This window comes from Neophocaena asiaeorientalis, unplaced genomic scaffold (assembly GCF_003031525.2).
Source record: "Neophocaena asiaeorientalis asiaeorientalis breed wild unplaced genomic scaffold, Neophocaena_asiaeorientalis_V1.1 scaffold823, whole genome shotgun sequence".
Classification (NCBI taxonomy): Eukaryota; Metazoa; Chordata; class Mammalia; order Artiodactyla; family Phocoenidae; genus Neophocaena; species Neophocaena asiaeorientalis.
This window is the reverse complement of record NW_020172767.1, coordinates 235,557-252,007: the sequence shown is the minus strand read 5'-3', so window position 1 is coordinate 252,007 and position 16,451 is coordinate 235,557. Positions and strand designations below refer to the sequence as shown.

The 16,451-nt window shown below is 38.7% G+C and overlaps 1 protein-coding gene across 1 annotated transcript in view; it reads right to left on the bottom strand.

Moving 5' to 3' along the window:
• CD99L2 (CD99 molecule like 2) overlaps positions 1–16,451 on the bottom strand; it is an 87,580-nt gene that overhangs the window by 46,594 nt on the left and 24,535 nt on the right. The window contains exon 2 of the mRNA XM_024740682.1: positions 7,763–7,822. Within this exon, the coding sequence (XP_024596450.1) occupies positions 7,763–7,822 (60 nt within the window). The remainder of the gene's footprint in view (positions 1–7,762; positions 7,823–16,451) is intronic.

Genomic DNA, 16,451 nt, shown 5'->3' with positions numbered 1-16,451 from the left:
AGGGATGAAGTGACGTTATGTTCCCAGTAGAGTATGGGAGTGTCTCATCAGCTGAAAGTGGTTACAACACCAACAAAATATTGTATATAAGTGTGGTTACTGCTGTCAATACTAGGTCTTTCAGCTCAACCATATTCCTTTAAAATTGTGGACTTCTTGCACATCAATTACGTAGCGTGCCACACAGGAGTTTTCCAATAGTTTTTCTTGAATTTCAAGACTATGTTGTTAAAAAAATAAGAAATAATGAAGCCTCCCAAAAAAGACTAGCTGTAACTGTTCCTACAATTAGAGCTATATGGCAATTACACAGCACACTCCTAATAACCAATGGTTCAGGGAAGAAATCACCAGGGAAATCATAAAATACACTTGAGATGAATGAAAATAAGAACACAACATATTAAAATTTCTGTCACAGCAAAGGAAACCATTGACAAAACAAAAAGACAACCTACTGAATGGGAGAAAATATTTGCAAATGATTGATCGATAAGGCATTAACAGCCAACACATACAAACAGCTCATACAACTCAACATCAAAAAAAACCAAACAACCCGATTACAAAATGGGAAGAAGTGAACATTTTTCCAAAGAGGAAATGCAGATGGCCAACAGACACATGAAAAGAGGCTCAACAACACTTATCATCAGGGAAATGCCAATCAAAACCACAATGAGATATTACCTCACACCTGTCAGAATGGCTATCATCAAAAAGACCACACACAAAAAATGTTGGCAACAATGTGGAGAAAAGGGAACCCTCCTACACTGTTGGTAGGGATGTAAACTGGTCCAGCCACTGTGGAAAACAGTATGGAGGTTTCTTAAAAAACTAAAAATAGAACTTCCATATGGCCCAACAATTGCACTCCTGGGTATATATCCAAAAAAAACCCCAAAACACTAATTCAAAAAGATACATGCACCACAACGTTCACAGCAGCACTATTTACAATTGCCAAAATATGGAAGCAATATAAGTGTCCATCAACAGATGAATGGAAAAAGAAGTGATGTGTATACACACACACACACACACACAAAATGGAATACTACTCAGCCATAAAAAAGAATGAAGTTTTGCCCTCTGCAACAACATGGAAAGACTTGGAGGGTTTTATGATAACTGAATGACAAATACTGTATCATAGCACTTATATGTGGAATCTAAAAAATACGACAAACTAGTGAACACTTAAAAAAGAAACAGACTCACAGATATAGAAAATGAACTAGTAGTTACCAGTGGGGAGAAGGAAGGGGGGAGGGGCAAGATAGGGGTAGGGGACTAAGAGGTGCAAATTATTATATATAAAATGTGCTACAAGGATATACTGTACAACACAAGGAGTACAGCCAATATTCTATAATAACTATAAATGGAGTATAACCTTTAAAAACTGTGAAGCACTAAACTGTACACCTGTAACTTACATAATATTGTACATCAACTACTATACTTCAATTTTAAAAAATGGGCAAAGGACTTAGAAATGTCTCCAAAGAAAACATACAAATGGCCATCAGGTACATGAAAAGATGCTCAACATCACTAATCATCAGGGATATGCAAATCAAAACCACAATGAGACATCATCTCATACCTGTTGGGATTACTACTATCAAAGAAACAAAAGATAATGTGTTGATGAGGTTGTGGAGAAAAAGGAGCCCCTCCTACACTGTCGGTGGGAATGTAAAATGGTACACCCACGATGGAAAACAGTATGGAGGGTCCTCAAAAAAATGAAAAACAGAACTATCATTTGGGGACTTCCCTGGTGGTGCAGTGGTTAAGAATCCGCCTGCCAATGCAGGGGACATGGGTTCGAGCCCTAGTCCGGGAAGATCCCACATGCTGCGGAGCAACTAGGCCCGTGCGCCACAACTACTGAGCCTACGCTCTAGAGTCCGTGAGCCACAACTACTGGAGCCCACGAGCCACAACTACTGGAGCCCGTGAGCCACAACTACTGAAGCACACGTGCCTAGAGCCCGTGCTCTGCAAGAGAAGCCACAGCAATGAGAAGCCTGTGCACCACAACGAAGAGTAGCCCCCGCTCTCTGCAACTAGAGAAAGCCCACGCAGCAATGAAGACCCAACGCAGCCAAAAATAAATAAATAAAAAATAAGTAAACATTAAAAAAAAAAAACTATCATTTGATCCAGCAATCCTACTTTTGGGTATATATCCAAAGGAAATGAAATAAGGATCTCAAAGAGGTAACAACATGTCCAAGTTCACTGTAGCATTAATCTCAATAGCCACAATATGGAAACAACTCAAGTGTCCATTGATGGATGACTGGATAATGAAAACGTGGAACATACATGCAATGGAATATTATTCATCCTTAAAAAATAAGAAAATCCTGCCCTTTGGGACAACATGGATGGACTTGGAGGACATCATGCTAAATGAAGCCAGACACAAAAGAATACTACGTGACTCTACTTTTATGAGGAATCTAAAATAGTCAAATTCACAGAGAGTAGAATGGTGGTCACCAGGGGCTTGGGGGAGAGGGAAATGGAGGAGGTGTCAGTCAAAGGGTACAAAAGTCTGGGGGAAAAAAGGAAAATAAGCTGGTGAGGATGTGGAAAAATTGGAATCCTCATACACTGCTGGTAGGAGTGTAAAATGGTACAGCGACTATGGAAAAAAGTTTGGCAGTTCCTCCAAAAGTTAAACACAGAATGACCATATGGCCTTGTGATTCCACTCCCAGGGTATACACCCTAAAGAATTAAAAGCAGGTATTCAAACAAGAACATGTACATGCAAACGAGAACATGTACGTGCATGTTCGTAGCAGCATTCTTCATAATAGCCAAAAGATGGAAACAGTCAAACGTCCATCAACTGATGAATAGATAAAACTGTGGTCTATCCATACAATGGAATATTACTCAGACATAAAAAGGAATGAAACACTGATACACGCTATAAGGTGGATGAACCTCCAAAACATTATGCTATGTGAGAGAAGCCAAAGACAAAAGGTTCCGCATTATATGATACTATTTATATGAAATATCTTGGAGAGATCAGTCAACTGATACAGAAAGTAGACTGATGATTGTCTGGGGCTAGGGGGAGGGAGAAATGAGAAGAAACTGCTTAATGGGTAAGGGTTCTTACTCTGGAGTAATGGAAATGTTTTAGGACTGGATAGAGGTGGTGGTTGCACCACGGTGAACGTCTTAAAATGCTACTGAATTGTTCGCTCTAAAATGGCTAATTTTATGTTACGTGAATTTTACTTCAATAGAATACTTACAAAGAGGGGAGGGTGGGAAAGGGGGGTATCATCACAACTGCACGTGCATTCTACCACAATTCAGTTTTAGTAAAAGTTGAGAATACGGAAAGTCTTTCTCTTAAAATGATCATACTTCCTTCACTCTTTGTGAAGGCTTTGGGTACACGAATGCATACTTCAATGTGGAGGCCACACCAGTGGATGGATTTTTACGGTAAGGGAACCACAAGTGATAATCTGTTGTCATTATGTAGTTTTTAAATCTAGATCATCAGTTTAGAGATGGTTTTATATCTGTAATTTCCATTTGACTTTGCACCTATAATACGAAGAAGTACAGCTTACCTGTCTAAATGGGGCTCCTTATGTATACCTTATATTATGGTGATATGTATAGTTAGGAAAGGGAAATGACATTACTGAAACCATTATTTGTGCAACTTTCAGAAAAGCAATTGCCACTTATATAATATTAGCTTAAAATCCGTATGCTTCATGCAGTGCTTGTGTAAAAATATTTCTTTTTCCAGCTTTAAAAAAAAATCAACTGAACGTAGATGTGAAGGGTTTACTTGGGGGACTCTGATTTCTGTTCTATCCTTATGCTGTGCCACACTGTCTTGATCACGATAGCTTTGTGGACCTCTGCCCTACTACTCACAGTTTCTGAGGAGCCTGGTTTCTCGGAAGATCTGCAGGTGCCGGTTCAAGAGAATGCGCTCCTTACATGTCTAGGGAACCCGATGCTCTGCCAGAGCCTGAGCCTGCAGTGACACAGAGCATGACCTTGGATTTGTGTACTTTTAAGATACCATTAACTACAGATTTTCTTGTTGTGAGCCTTTAAATGGGATTTATTATCATCCATAATTGAGATGAGCAAAGTCTAGCTACTTATCAAGGAATTAGAATAGTAGGTCACCGTCATCAAAGCAAAGAGCTCCTAAAATAAAGACATCTGTTCCTGTGAAGCCTTGCTCAAAATGACAAAACTTAGAAAGGCTTCTCTGATGCTCAGCAAACGCTGCCTGCAACACTGCACTCCTGCCCGGAGCACCTCTTTGTAAGGTGTGCCGCACCCCTGCGTGTGGCTTAACGACAGTGCCGTGGCATTTGGAGAAAATCAGGGCACTCATAAGAAGCTTGATTCGGCAAAGGCAGAAGTGGGTTCCCCCTGTGAGATGATTGCACACAGAGAGAAAAAGGGAGAGATGAGGGGAGAGATGGAGGGAAGTGGGGAGTGAAGGCAGGTGAGAGGGAGGGGCAAATTCTGAAAGCAACATGGTGAACCTTGAAAGTGTTACGCTAAGTGAAAGCAGCCAAGATAGAAAAAAAGGATGGCAGAGCGATGTGGTCTTGAAGGATGTCATTCAACCGAAGACACCACGTGCTGGTGGTCCTACAGGTCCCAGACACACTGGCTCATGCATGCTGATGAAGATCAGAAGAGCCAGTGCACAGTTGACAAAGGGATATAAATATTAAAAAGTCCTCCATCAGGAAATTAACAAATTTACTAGTTAGGGGTCTGTTTATACTTACTGTGTTTGTTTGGTCACGTTTGATTTTGGAAATGTTAAACAATTTCATTAAAACCATCACTGCTAATAAATTAAGTATATTTATTTTCCTGGGAATCTAAAAGGCCACCTGCATGTATAGGACTGTGGACATGTTCAGGAAAGACCTGAAAATGCTCAAGGCTCTCACCTCACACCACACACAAAACTATAAAGCTCTTAGAAGTTCATTTTTAGGTATGTGATCCATTTTGAGTTAATTTTTGTGTAATGTATAAGGCAGGGATCCAAATTCATTTTTTGCGTGTGGATATCCAATTGTCCCAGCACCATTTATTGAAGACGCCATTCTTCCCCCATTGAATAGTCTTGGCATCTTGGTCAAAAGTCAACTGGCCATAGATGTAATGGTTCATTTCTAGACTCTCAATTTTTTTTTTTTTGCGGTACGCGGGCCTCTTTTTTTTGCGGTACGCGGGCCTCTCACTGCTGTGGCCTCTCCCGTTGCGGAGCACAGGCTCCGGACGCGCAGGCTCAGCGGCCATGACTCACGGGCCTAGCCGCTTCGCGGCATGTGGGATCTTCCCGGACCGGGGCACGAACCCGCGTCCCCTGCATCGGCAGGCGGACTCTCAACCACTGCGCCACCAGGGAAGCCCTAGACTCTCAATTTTATTCCATTGAGCTCTATGTCTATCTTTATGATAAGTACCACACTATCTTGATTACTGCACGTTTGTAGTTAAGTTCTGAAATTTAGAAGTGTGAGTCCTCCAACTTTTTCTTCTCTTTCAAGATTGTTTTGACTATTCCGGGCTCCATGAATTTCCATATGTATTTTAGGATCTGCTTGTCTGCAAAAATTCTATCTGGAAGTTTGACGGGAATTATGTTGAATTTGTTGATCAATTTAAGCAGGTGAGCATTCCTCACGTATGCCTGACTCTTACACCACAGACCCAGCTGCAGTAAGTCAGTCCAATGAAATCAGTCAAAGAACAATAATAATGGCTGACACTGTGCGCTCACCTTGTACTGAGTCCTCTGCTGAACACTTCATTGGGGCCATCTTATCTAACCCTTACAATTATTATTAATTTATTATTATTAACCTCATGCAACAGATGAGGAAACTGAGGTGCAAAGAAGTCAGATAACTCACCCAAGGTAACAGTTAATAAGTGGCAGAGGCAGGGTTCAGACACAGGCAGTCTAACTCCAGAGCCCCTGCCTTTGTCAGTCCTGAATATACAAAGAGACCTCTCAAACTCATTAAAAAAAAAAAAAGACAAGCAACCTGGCAGAAAATGGGGAAAGGATATGAACAGACAATCCACCAAGAGGAAAATGCAAATGGCAAAAAAATATATGATTTTTTTATCCATCATACTGGTAAAATGTTTTTGATTGGTAAAATCTGGCGATGGTACGGGTCTGGGGGGAAAACATACCCTTGTAACAGCATCAGTGGGAATACACAATGGCACATGCATTTTCGAAACAATTTGTCAAAATCTATTAAAATATAAAATACATATACCCTTTGGCCTGATAGTTTCATTATACTTGGACACGAAGGAAATAGACAAGCATGTTCACTGAAGTCCCATTTGTAATTGTGCAAAACAGAAACAAACCACATGCCTGCCAGTAAGAAGTGGCATCACTGGCCATGGCCAAAGCCACACCACTGGAATGCCAGCTCCATGAAGCATACGTTTGTGAATGAGATATAGGTATAAAAATATAGATATATAGATAATATAGTGTGTTGAATAGTGGCCCCCAAAATATATAGCCAAGTCCTAAGCTCCAGAACTTATGAATGTGACCTTATTTGGAAAAAGGGTCTTTGCAGATGTAATTAAGATCTTGAGATGAGGTCATTCAAGATTATCCAGATGGGCTCTAAAACCAACAAAAAGTGTCCTTATAAGAGACTGAAGAGGAGAAGTCACACACACAAGGAGAAGGGCAAGTGAAGACGGAGGCAGAGACTGAAGCCATGCAGCTGCAAGCCGAGGACCACCTGGAGCCGCCAGAAGCTAGGCTAGGCAAGGAAGCATTCTTCCCCTAGAGCATTCAAGCAGGCGTATGGTCCTACCGACACCTTGATTTTGGACTTCTGGCCTCAAGAACTGTGAGTGAATAAATTTCTGTGGTTTTAGGCCACCCAGTCTGTGGTACTTTGTTACAGCTGCCTGTAAGAAAGGAAACTAACATAGATAGCTATATTCACTCAGGTCTTCAATACATATTCCGTTTTTTTAAAAGTTGCTAAATACATATAACTGAAATGAAAAAGAAGCCCTACACGTTATGTAAAACAAAATCACCAAATAATCTATGAGTGCAGATGTTCACAACAGCAGAGAAAACTAGTTGAGACCAGCATATCTTAAACTGACTTAGGCAGCTCCCTCTTGGGATGGGCGTGGGTGTTGTAGGATGGGGAGGGATCAATGGAAATATCAACTTTACTTTCTAAGCATTCATGCATTTTTTTTAAAAGAATGGTTTAAATTGTTTTCTCAAAAAGATGTAAAGAGAAACTGATGACAAAGCTTAGCATTTGAGAGGTTACCTGTAGATACGGTTCTAAGAATACCTGTTATAAAAAGATCTAAAAGGAGAAACAAATCCTTTATTCATTTCCAAGTATCTTTTTCTGAGCTAGAAAAAGATAGTCCTTGGAGGCCACTGCTGAGGTGTCACACCAGTAAAGGCTATGACTTGAGCCAGAGAAAATCCTGTATCAGTTATTGTACATTTTTGGTATTCTCCACAAAGGAAACAAAGGATTTTAAATATTCAGATTTTCTTTAAATAATGCAATTTATGATAAACATGTTACATCGGATCAGGTGAAATACAGGCCATCTATTGTTTTCCCTGAATGTGTATTCTGAATGGGTAGTGCATATTAAGCATTATTATTATTTGCTTTTAATAGTTTGATTTACTACTCACGCTTCACTGAGGAAGTTTCTTCCAATGCATCCTCCAGACTGAAACCAACGTCCCCAGATCCTAAAAATTAAAAAAAAAAAAAGATTTTTGAATGTAACTATCTTTGCAAAACACAAAATAATACTGAAATACTCTCGTAACGGTCACTTCCCTTTAGACAGTGTCCTGAAGATACTGCCACAAAAGGAAATCAGTTGAAACCACCCAAAGATATACTGAATTGTTATCCTTCGACAAGCAACCTATTGCTACCAAAACAACAACAGCAAAACAAACAGTCTTCAGTCTACTTGAAGGCTGAAGGCTCAACTGTATGAAACATGAAGTACAATCTTATTTAAAAAAACTTTATAGTATGACTTTTGCAACAGGGAGTATCAGAGCCCCAAAACTCCATTGATAATGGGCAAGTTCTTTCACCCCATCCCAGCTCTCACATAAAGGCTGCTCTGCATTTTGGCAACCCAGGGCACCTTCCCCCCAATCCCAGCAACTACACCTAGACTAGTATCTCTGACTAATTACACATAACTAAAAAGGCACTGGGGAAGAGTTTTTCACAAGAGAATTTGTCCTCAGAAGTGGACCCATCTGCCCAACCCTGACTGCTATTGAACTTGACAGCTTTCATTCCCTCTAGATGGGCATGTAGTTTCCCACCGGGATATATACATTAACTCTCAAGCAAACCACTATGCATGTATACCGAAGTTGAACAAATAAGTAAGTGGACAGTGGATTATAGAAGCCAGGTTTCTCACTGTTGGAGAGGGAGGTTACAGATAAGAAGAGAAGGCTAGAATGACCCATGTGATAGTGGATCAGAGTTGGAGACCTCAGGATGAACCACATTTAGCTTAATATATATACAGATGGTTACATATAGAAATATTCATAAACGTGTATATACATGGGTTAGTATGCAGATATATATTCCCTTGCTCTGTCAGACCTAGAAGCAACAGCACCCCAGTAGCAATGAACACACCGAGCACCCAGATCTTGGTTTCTAAATACCATTCTCCAATAAATGGAACCAGAGCTCCTTGGAGAAATGGCTGATTCTAGAATTGGGGCAGGAAATATCTAGATGAGTTTGAAGCATCTTACAGTGCGAGGAAGTACTTTAAAATATATTGATATTGGTTGGTATATGTCAAAGGACCACAGGACTGACTGAAAGAGTTCTCAATGGCTAAAGGTGGAACAATTTTAAGCAGCAAAATAAAGTGGTATTGGATTATGACCCTAAGTATAAATTTCCATGAGTCCAGGCTGATATAAATAATTGAACAAAAACATAAAAAGGAGAGAATAGAAGAATTCAAATTAATTTATGTAGCTATCTCTCCTCTCCATAAATGTTGACTTCCTTCCAAGATTACAGTATGAGAAGGTGGGGAGAAACCAGTGGAGAAACCTGACAAACACTACATCAGCCAGGCGATCAAGGTTAACTTTAACAGTGATGAGTCATATTGATACTATATTCCCTTGATATGATGGGATGAGAAGGGCACTATACCTGTGTGGTCTTCCTCTCAAGGAAGTGTAACTCTATAACCCCAGTATAATCATAAGGAAAACATCAGAGAAATTCCAGTTGAGGGGCATCCGACAAAATACCTGACTAATACTCCTCAAAACTGTCAAGGCTGTCAAAAACAAAGTTTGAGAAACTGGCATAGCCTGAAGAGCCTACGGAGATGTAATGATGGAAAGACATGTGGTACCCTTGATTGGATCCTAGAACGAAAAAAACGACTTTAAGTAAAAACTAAGGAAGTATGAATAGAGTATGGACTTTAGTTAATAATAGTGTGTCAGTGTTGGTTCATTAATTGTGACAAACGTACCATGCTAATATAAAATGTTAATAATGAGGGAAACTGGGTGTAGAGCACATTAGAACTCTTTGCACTAGCTTTGCATTGTAAATCTAAAACTGTTCTTAAAAAGTTTATTTTTAAAAATACATTTTATATAGCAAAAAAAAATAGGTAATCACTAAAAGAAGAGTTATAGGATATATAACCTCTAACTTATTCAAGAAAAAAAGAGAAAGGTCAACACCAACAACTAAAATTCAATCCAACAAAAGTCACCAAACGGAAAAAAGAAACAAAAACATGTTAAATAGAAAACATGGACTTTAACATAAGAATATGTACAATCATATCAGTAAAAAGTGAGTGTAAATAGAATAAATCTCCTATCAAAAGATAAACGGGGTACTTCCCTGGTGGCGCAGCAGTTAAGAATCCGCCTGCCAATGCAGGGGACACGGTTCGAGCCCTGGTCCAGGAAGATCCCACATGCCGCGGAGCAACTAAGCCCATGCGCCACAACTACTGAGCCTGCGCTCTAGAGCCCACGAGCCACAACTACTGAGCCCGTGCATCACAACTACTGAAGCCCGCGCACCTAGAGCCCGTGTTCTGCAACAAGAGAAGCCCCGCAATGAGAAGCCCGCGCACCGCAACGAAGAGTAGCCTGCGCACCAAAATGACGAGTAGCCCCTGCTTGCCACAACTAGAGAAAGACCGCGCGGGGCAAAGAAGACCCAACGTGGCCAAATAAATTTTTTTTAAAAAGATAAATGGGATAAAAAATTACTATATGCTGTTGACAAAATATACACCGAAAACAAAACATATATACATAAACAAACATATATATGTGTATATAAAATAGAGAAATATATCAGGCAAATGCTAACAGGAAGGAGACAATATTAATATAAGACAAAGATAAAATTTAAGACCCAAACCTCTAAACAGGAAGAGAGCAATATTTTATGGGAATAAAGCATATAATCCACCAATAAAATAAAAGTCTTACACTTAATAATCCAGCTTCTAAAGTAGACTTTTGCTTCTTGCTATGATGAAATAATTGGTATTAGATTAGCTTTCCCATCGTAAACAACCATAAAATAGACAAAACACAAAGCAACAGCTTTCAGCATTGAATAAGCACTGAGAGACCGCAGTCCCTGAGATCAGGGAAATCATGACAGCTAAATCCAACAGGTGTTCCTGGATTGGATCCTGAACCTATAAAGATCATCATTGGGACAATCTGTGAAATCTGAATGAGGTCTGTGGACTAGATGGTAATACTGGATCACTGTCAATTTCCTGATCTTGATGGACATACTCTGGTTGTGGAGGAGGGTGTCCTTGTTTTTAAGAAACGCACACTGAAGTATCAAGAGGTAATGGGCATCGTGTTTGGGACTGATTCTGAAATTATTCAGAAGAAAGGTATTTGGAGATACATATACACACCAGAGCAAATGTGGTAAAACTGGGAAATCTAGGTGAATAGTAAATGGGAATTCCTTGTATTAGATATAACTGGAACAACTGGTGAAACTTGAATGAAGTCTTAGGATTAGGTAGTATTAACGGATCAATATTAATTTTCTGATTCAGATGGTTACATTGATGATATACAAAAGGATGTCTGTAGGAAATGGACTCTGAAGTATGCTGTGGGAGAAGGGATGATAGGGCATGGTAACATATTCTTAAATTATTGGGGGGAAAAGAGTTCCGTGTACTGTACTTGCAAGTTTCCTGCAGGTCTGTAACTGTTTAAACATTTAAAGAATTAAAATAATTTAAATACGCATATTTCTTATTCCAACAATTGTACTTCCAGGTACGTGTTACAGAAAAATACTTATACATGTGCCCAAAGAGTTATGTACAGGATGTTCATAGCAGTACTGCTTACAACAGCAAAAAGAAATGGAAACAGACCAAGTGTTCAAAGAAGAATAGTTGAATTAAATATGGTAAATATGGTTCTTCAATACAATAAAATGTCCTGTAGCTGTTTAAAAGAATGGGATACTCTCAGTAAACTAGGACTAGAAGGCAATTTCCTCAACTTGACAATGAGTATCTACAAAAAACCTACAGCTAACATGATATTTAAGGGTGAGAAACCAAAGCTTTAAAAGATCGGGATCAAGGCAATGATGTCCCTTCTCACCACTGCTTTTCAACATCATACTGGCAGTCCCAGCTACTTCAGTAAGAAAAGGGAAAAAAAGGTATAAAGATTGGGAAGGAAGAAATAAAACTGTCTTTGTTTGCAGAGGACATGATCATACAAAATAATCCAACCCCCCAAAAAACAACCCAAAACAAAACACTCCTGGAACTAATAAGTAACTACAGCAAGGGTATAAGGTTAATACAAAAGTCAATCAATTTCCTATGTACCAGCAATGAACAAATGGAATTTGAAATAAAAACACAACACCATTTACATTAGCGCCCCCCCCAATAAACACCTGATATAAATCTAACAAAATTTGCACAAGATCTATATAAAGAAAACTGCAGAACTCTGATGAAAGAAATCAGAAGAGAACTAAATAAATGGAGAGATATTCCATGGATAGGAAGACTCAATACTGTCAAGATTTCAGTTCTTCCTAATTTGATTTATAGACTCAGTGCAATCACAATCAAAATGTCAGCAAATGATCTTGTGATTGACAAACTGATCAAGTTTATATGGAGAGGAAAAAAAGGCAGAATAGCCAATACAATACTGAATGAAAAGAACAAAGTTGGAGGACTGACAACTACACAACCTCAAGACTTACTATAAAGTTATAGTAATCAAGATAGTGTGGCATTAGCAACAGACAGATCAATGGAACAGAATACAGAGCCCAGAAATAGACCAACATAAATACAGTCAACTGATCTTTGACAAAGGAGCAAAGGCAATACAATGGAGAAAAGATAGTCTTTTCAACAAATGGTGCTAGAACAACTGGACAACCGCATGGGGAAAAAATCTAGACACAGACCTTACACCCTTCACAAACATTAACTCAAAATGGATCATAGTACATTGTCTTTTTGTTTTGTTGATAAAAGCTTTTGCACAGCAAAGGGAACTAAGTTGAATTAGGTTCCATTTATTTTTGCTTTTATTTCCTTTACTTTAGTAGACGGATCCAAAAAAATATTCCTGCGATTTACGAGAAGGAGTGTTCTGCCTATGTTTTCCTCTAGGAGTTTTACAGTATATGGTCTTCCATTTAGGTCTTAAATCCATTTTGAGTTTATTTTTGCATATAGCATTAGAGAATGTTCTAATTTTATTCTTTTATATGCAGATGTCCAGTTTTCCCAGCACCACTTATTGAAGAGACTGTCTTTTCTTCATCATATATTCATGTTTCTTTTGCCATAGATTAATTGACCATAAGTGTATGAGTTTATTTCTGGATTCTCTATTCTCTTCCATTGATCTATGTGTCTGCTTTTCTGCCAGCATCATACTGTTTTGATTACTGTAGCTTTGTAGTATAGTCTGAGGTCAGGAAGCATGATTCCTCCAGCTCTGTTCTTCTTTCTCAAGATTGTTTTGGCTACTTGGGGTCTTCTGTGTTTCCATACAAATTTTAAAATTATTTGTTCTAGTTCTGTGAAAAATGCCATTGGTATTTTGATAGGGATTGCACTGAACTGGTAGACTGCCTTGGGTAGTATCATCATTTTAATAATACTGTTAAACAGAATACTGATACCCAGAACACGGTGTATCTTTCCATCTCTTTGTGTAGTCTTCAATTTCTTGCATCAGTGTCAAAATGGATCACAGACCTAAATATAAAACACAAAGTGATAAAACTCCTAGAAGATTAACACAGCAGAAAATATAGATGACTTGGGTTTGGTGATGACTTGTTAGATACAACCATGAAAGGAAAAATTGATAAGTGGATTTCATTTAAATCAAAAAATTCTGCTCTGCAAAAGACACTGCCAAAAAATGAAAAGACAAGCCACAGACTGGGAGAAAATATTTACCAAAGGCACATCTAATAAAGGACCGTTATCCAAAATATACAAAGAACATTTAAAACTTAACAGTAAGAAAACAAAGAACCCCATTAAAAATGGGCCACATCCCAAGGGTCCCTGGTGACTAGTCTTCTCCTGCAGACCTGGGATCCAGGCCCAGCCATATGAAAAGATGTTTTCCAAAGAAGATATACAAATGGCCAACAGGTATATGAAAAGACGCTCAACAACACTAATCACCAGGGAAATGCATATTGAAAGCACGATGAGTTATCACCTCACACCTGTCAGAATGGCTAGAGTGAACAGAACAAGAGCTAAGTGTTGGTGAGGATGTGGAGAAAAGGAATCCTTATGCACCACTGGTGGGAGGTAAATTGGTTCAGCCGCTATGGAAAACAGTGGGTCTTCAAAAAATGAAAAAGAGAATTATGATCCAGCAAATCCCACTTCTGGGTATATAGCCAAAGGAAATGAAATCACTATCTCAAAGAGATATCTGCACCCCCCACACCACGCTCATTGCAGCATTATTCGCAACAGCCAAGACATGGAAACTACCATTGACAGATGAATGGATAAAGAAAATGTGGTGTATACAAACCATAGAATCTTATTTGCCATTGAAAAGAAGGAGATTCTGCCTTTTCAACAACATGGATATATCTAAGAGGGTATTACGCTAAGTGAAATATGTCAGACAGAGAAAGACAAATACTGTATGATCTCACCTGCATGTGGAGTCTAAAAAAGCCAAACTCATAGAAACAGAGTAGAATGGTGGTTGCCAGGGGCTGCAGGGGTGGGGGAAATGGGGAGATGTTGGTCATAGGGTATAAACTTCCAGTTAAAGGATGAATCAGTTCTAGGGATCTAATATAGTATTATTAGACAATAATATAGGTGACAATAGTTAGCAATTTTCAGGTATATAATACACTATTGCTAAGAGGGTAGATCTTAAATGTTCTCACCGGACACACACACAAAATGGTAATTAGGTGAGGAGCTGTTAACTAATGTTATCATGGTAATCATTTCACAATATATGCATGTACCAAATCATCACATTGTCAATTATATGTCAAAATGCTGGGGAAAAAAGAGATAAAGAAAAAATAAAGATATGAACCATGTGAGTCAGAGTTGGTGTATGTCTTGTTGGAACGTTTCTCTAAAACTATACACATAAAGAAAAGCTGAGCAAGAAAAAAACAACGGGCCAAAGACCTTAACATACACATCGCCAAAGAAGATAGACAGATGGCAAATAAGCATATGAAAACATGTTACACATCATATCATTAGGGAAAATCGAATTAAAACATCCAAATGGCCAAAAGTCCAGAACGCAGACAACAGCAAGCACTGATAAGGATGTGGAGCAAGAGGAAATCACATTACTGCTAGGAATGCAAAATGGTACAGTCACTTTGGAAGACAGTTTGGTGGTTTCTAACAAAACATACATACCATATGATCCAGCAATTCTGCTCCTTCGTGTTTACCCAAAGGAGTTAAAAACTTATGTCCAAACAAAAACTTACACAAGGATGTTTATAATTTCTTCATTCATAATTGCCAAAGCTTGGAAGCAACCAAGATGTCCTTCAGTAAGTGAGTGGATAAATAAACTGTGTTACATCCAAGACAATGGAATATTATTCAGTGCTAAAAGTAAATAAGCAATCAAGCCATGAAAAGACACAGAGGAACCTTCAATGCCCATACTCAGTGAAAGAAGCCAATTGTAAAAGTAACACAGTGTATGATTCCAACTATCTGACATTCTAGAAAAACATTAAGACAGTAAAAGGATCAGTGGTTGCCACGGGCTGTATGGGGTGGAATGACTAGGTGGAGCACAGAGGATTTTTAGGGCAGTGAAAATACTCTGTATGATACTCTGATGGTGGATGCATGTCATTAAACCTTTGTCTAAACCCACAGAATGTACACCACCAAAAGTGAAGCGTAATGTAAACTATGGACTCTGGGTGATAATAATATTGTCAATATAGGTTAATCAATTGTAACGAAGGTAGCATTCTTGTGCGGGGGTGGGTGTCGGTAATGAGGGAGGCTGTGCATGTGCGGGGGCAGGAGGTATATGAGAAAACTCTATACCTTCTGCTCAACATTGCTGTGAACCTAAAACTGATATTAAAAAATTAAGTCTATTTTGAACAAAAGAATGGCATAAGCCTATATACTGACATGGGAGAAAGCTCCAAGATACAGTATTAAATAAAGAAAGCAAAGTGCAGAGAAGTATTTTTCCATGAGTGTGTATCTACATTTATAGCTGTAAAGATCTTCGGGAAGGGAGCTTACACACAGTAATTGGTAACAATGATTATGTTTAGGGAATGAGAAAAGTGGTCAGGGAGGAGCACTGCACTATTAATTAAAACCCTTCTTTTTGTTTTTAATCATGTATAAGTATTTATATTATTATTATAAATAATTTTTAAAGTTCTGTATCAACCCCTCCAAAATCATAAGCCAATCATCCTACAAAACTCTATCCCTACTTTTTCACCCAAGAAGTGAGAGAGTAGGTTCTTCCAAGTAACACCTTGTACAAGTAATAATGTTTTTAGCCTCAGCCATTCCCCTACTGTTTGCTGATATATCCTGCTATATATCATTAAGAGTTAAGAGCAATACAACACATATTTTTCCAAAGAAGACATGCAGATAGCCAGTGGGCACATAAAAAGACACTCAACATCGTTAATCACAGGAAAATGCAAATTAAATCCACGATGAGATCACCTCACACGGGTCAGAATGGCCATCATCAAAAAAATCTAGAAAAAGGGCTTCCCTGGTGGTGCAGTGGTTGAGAG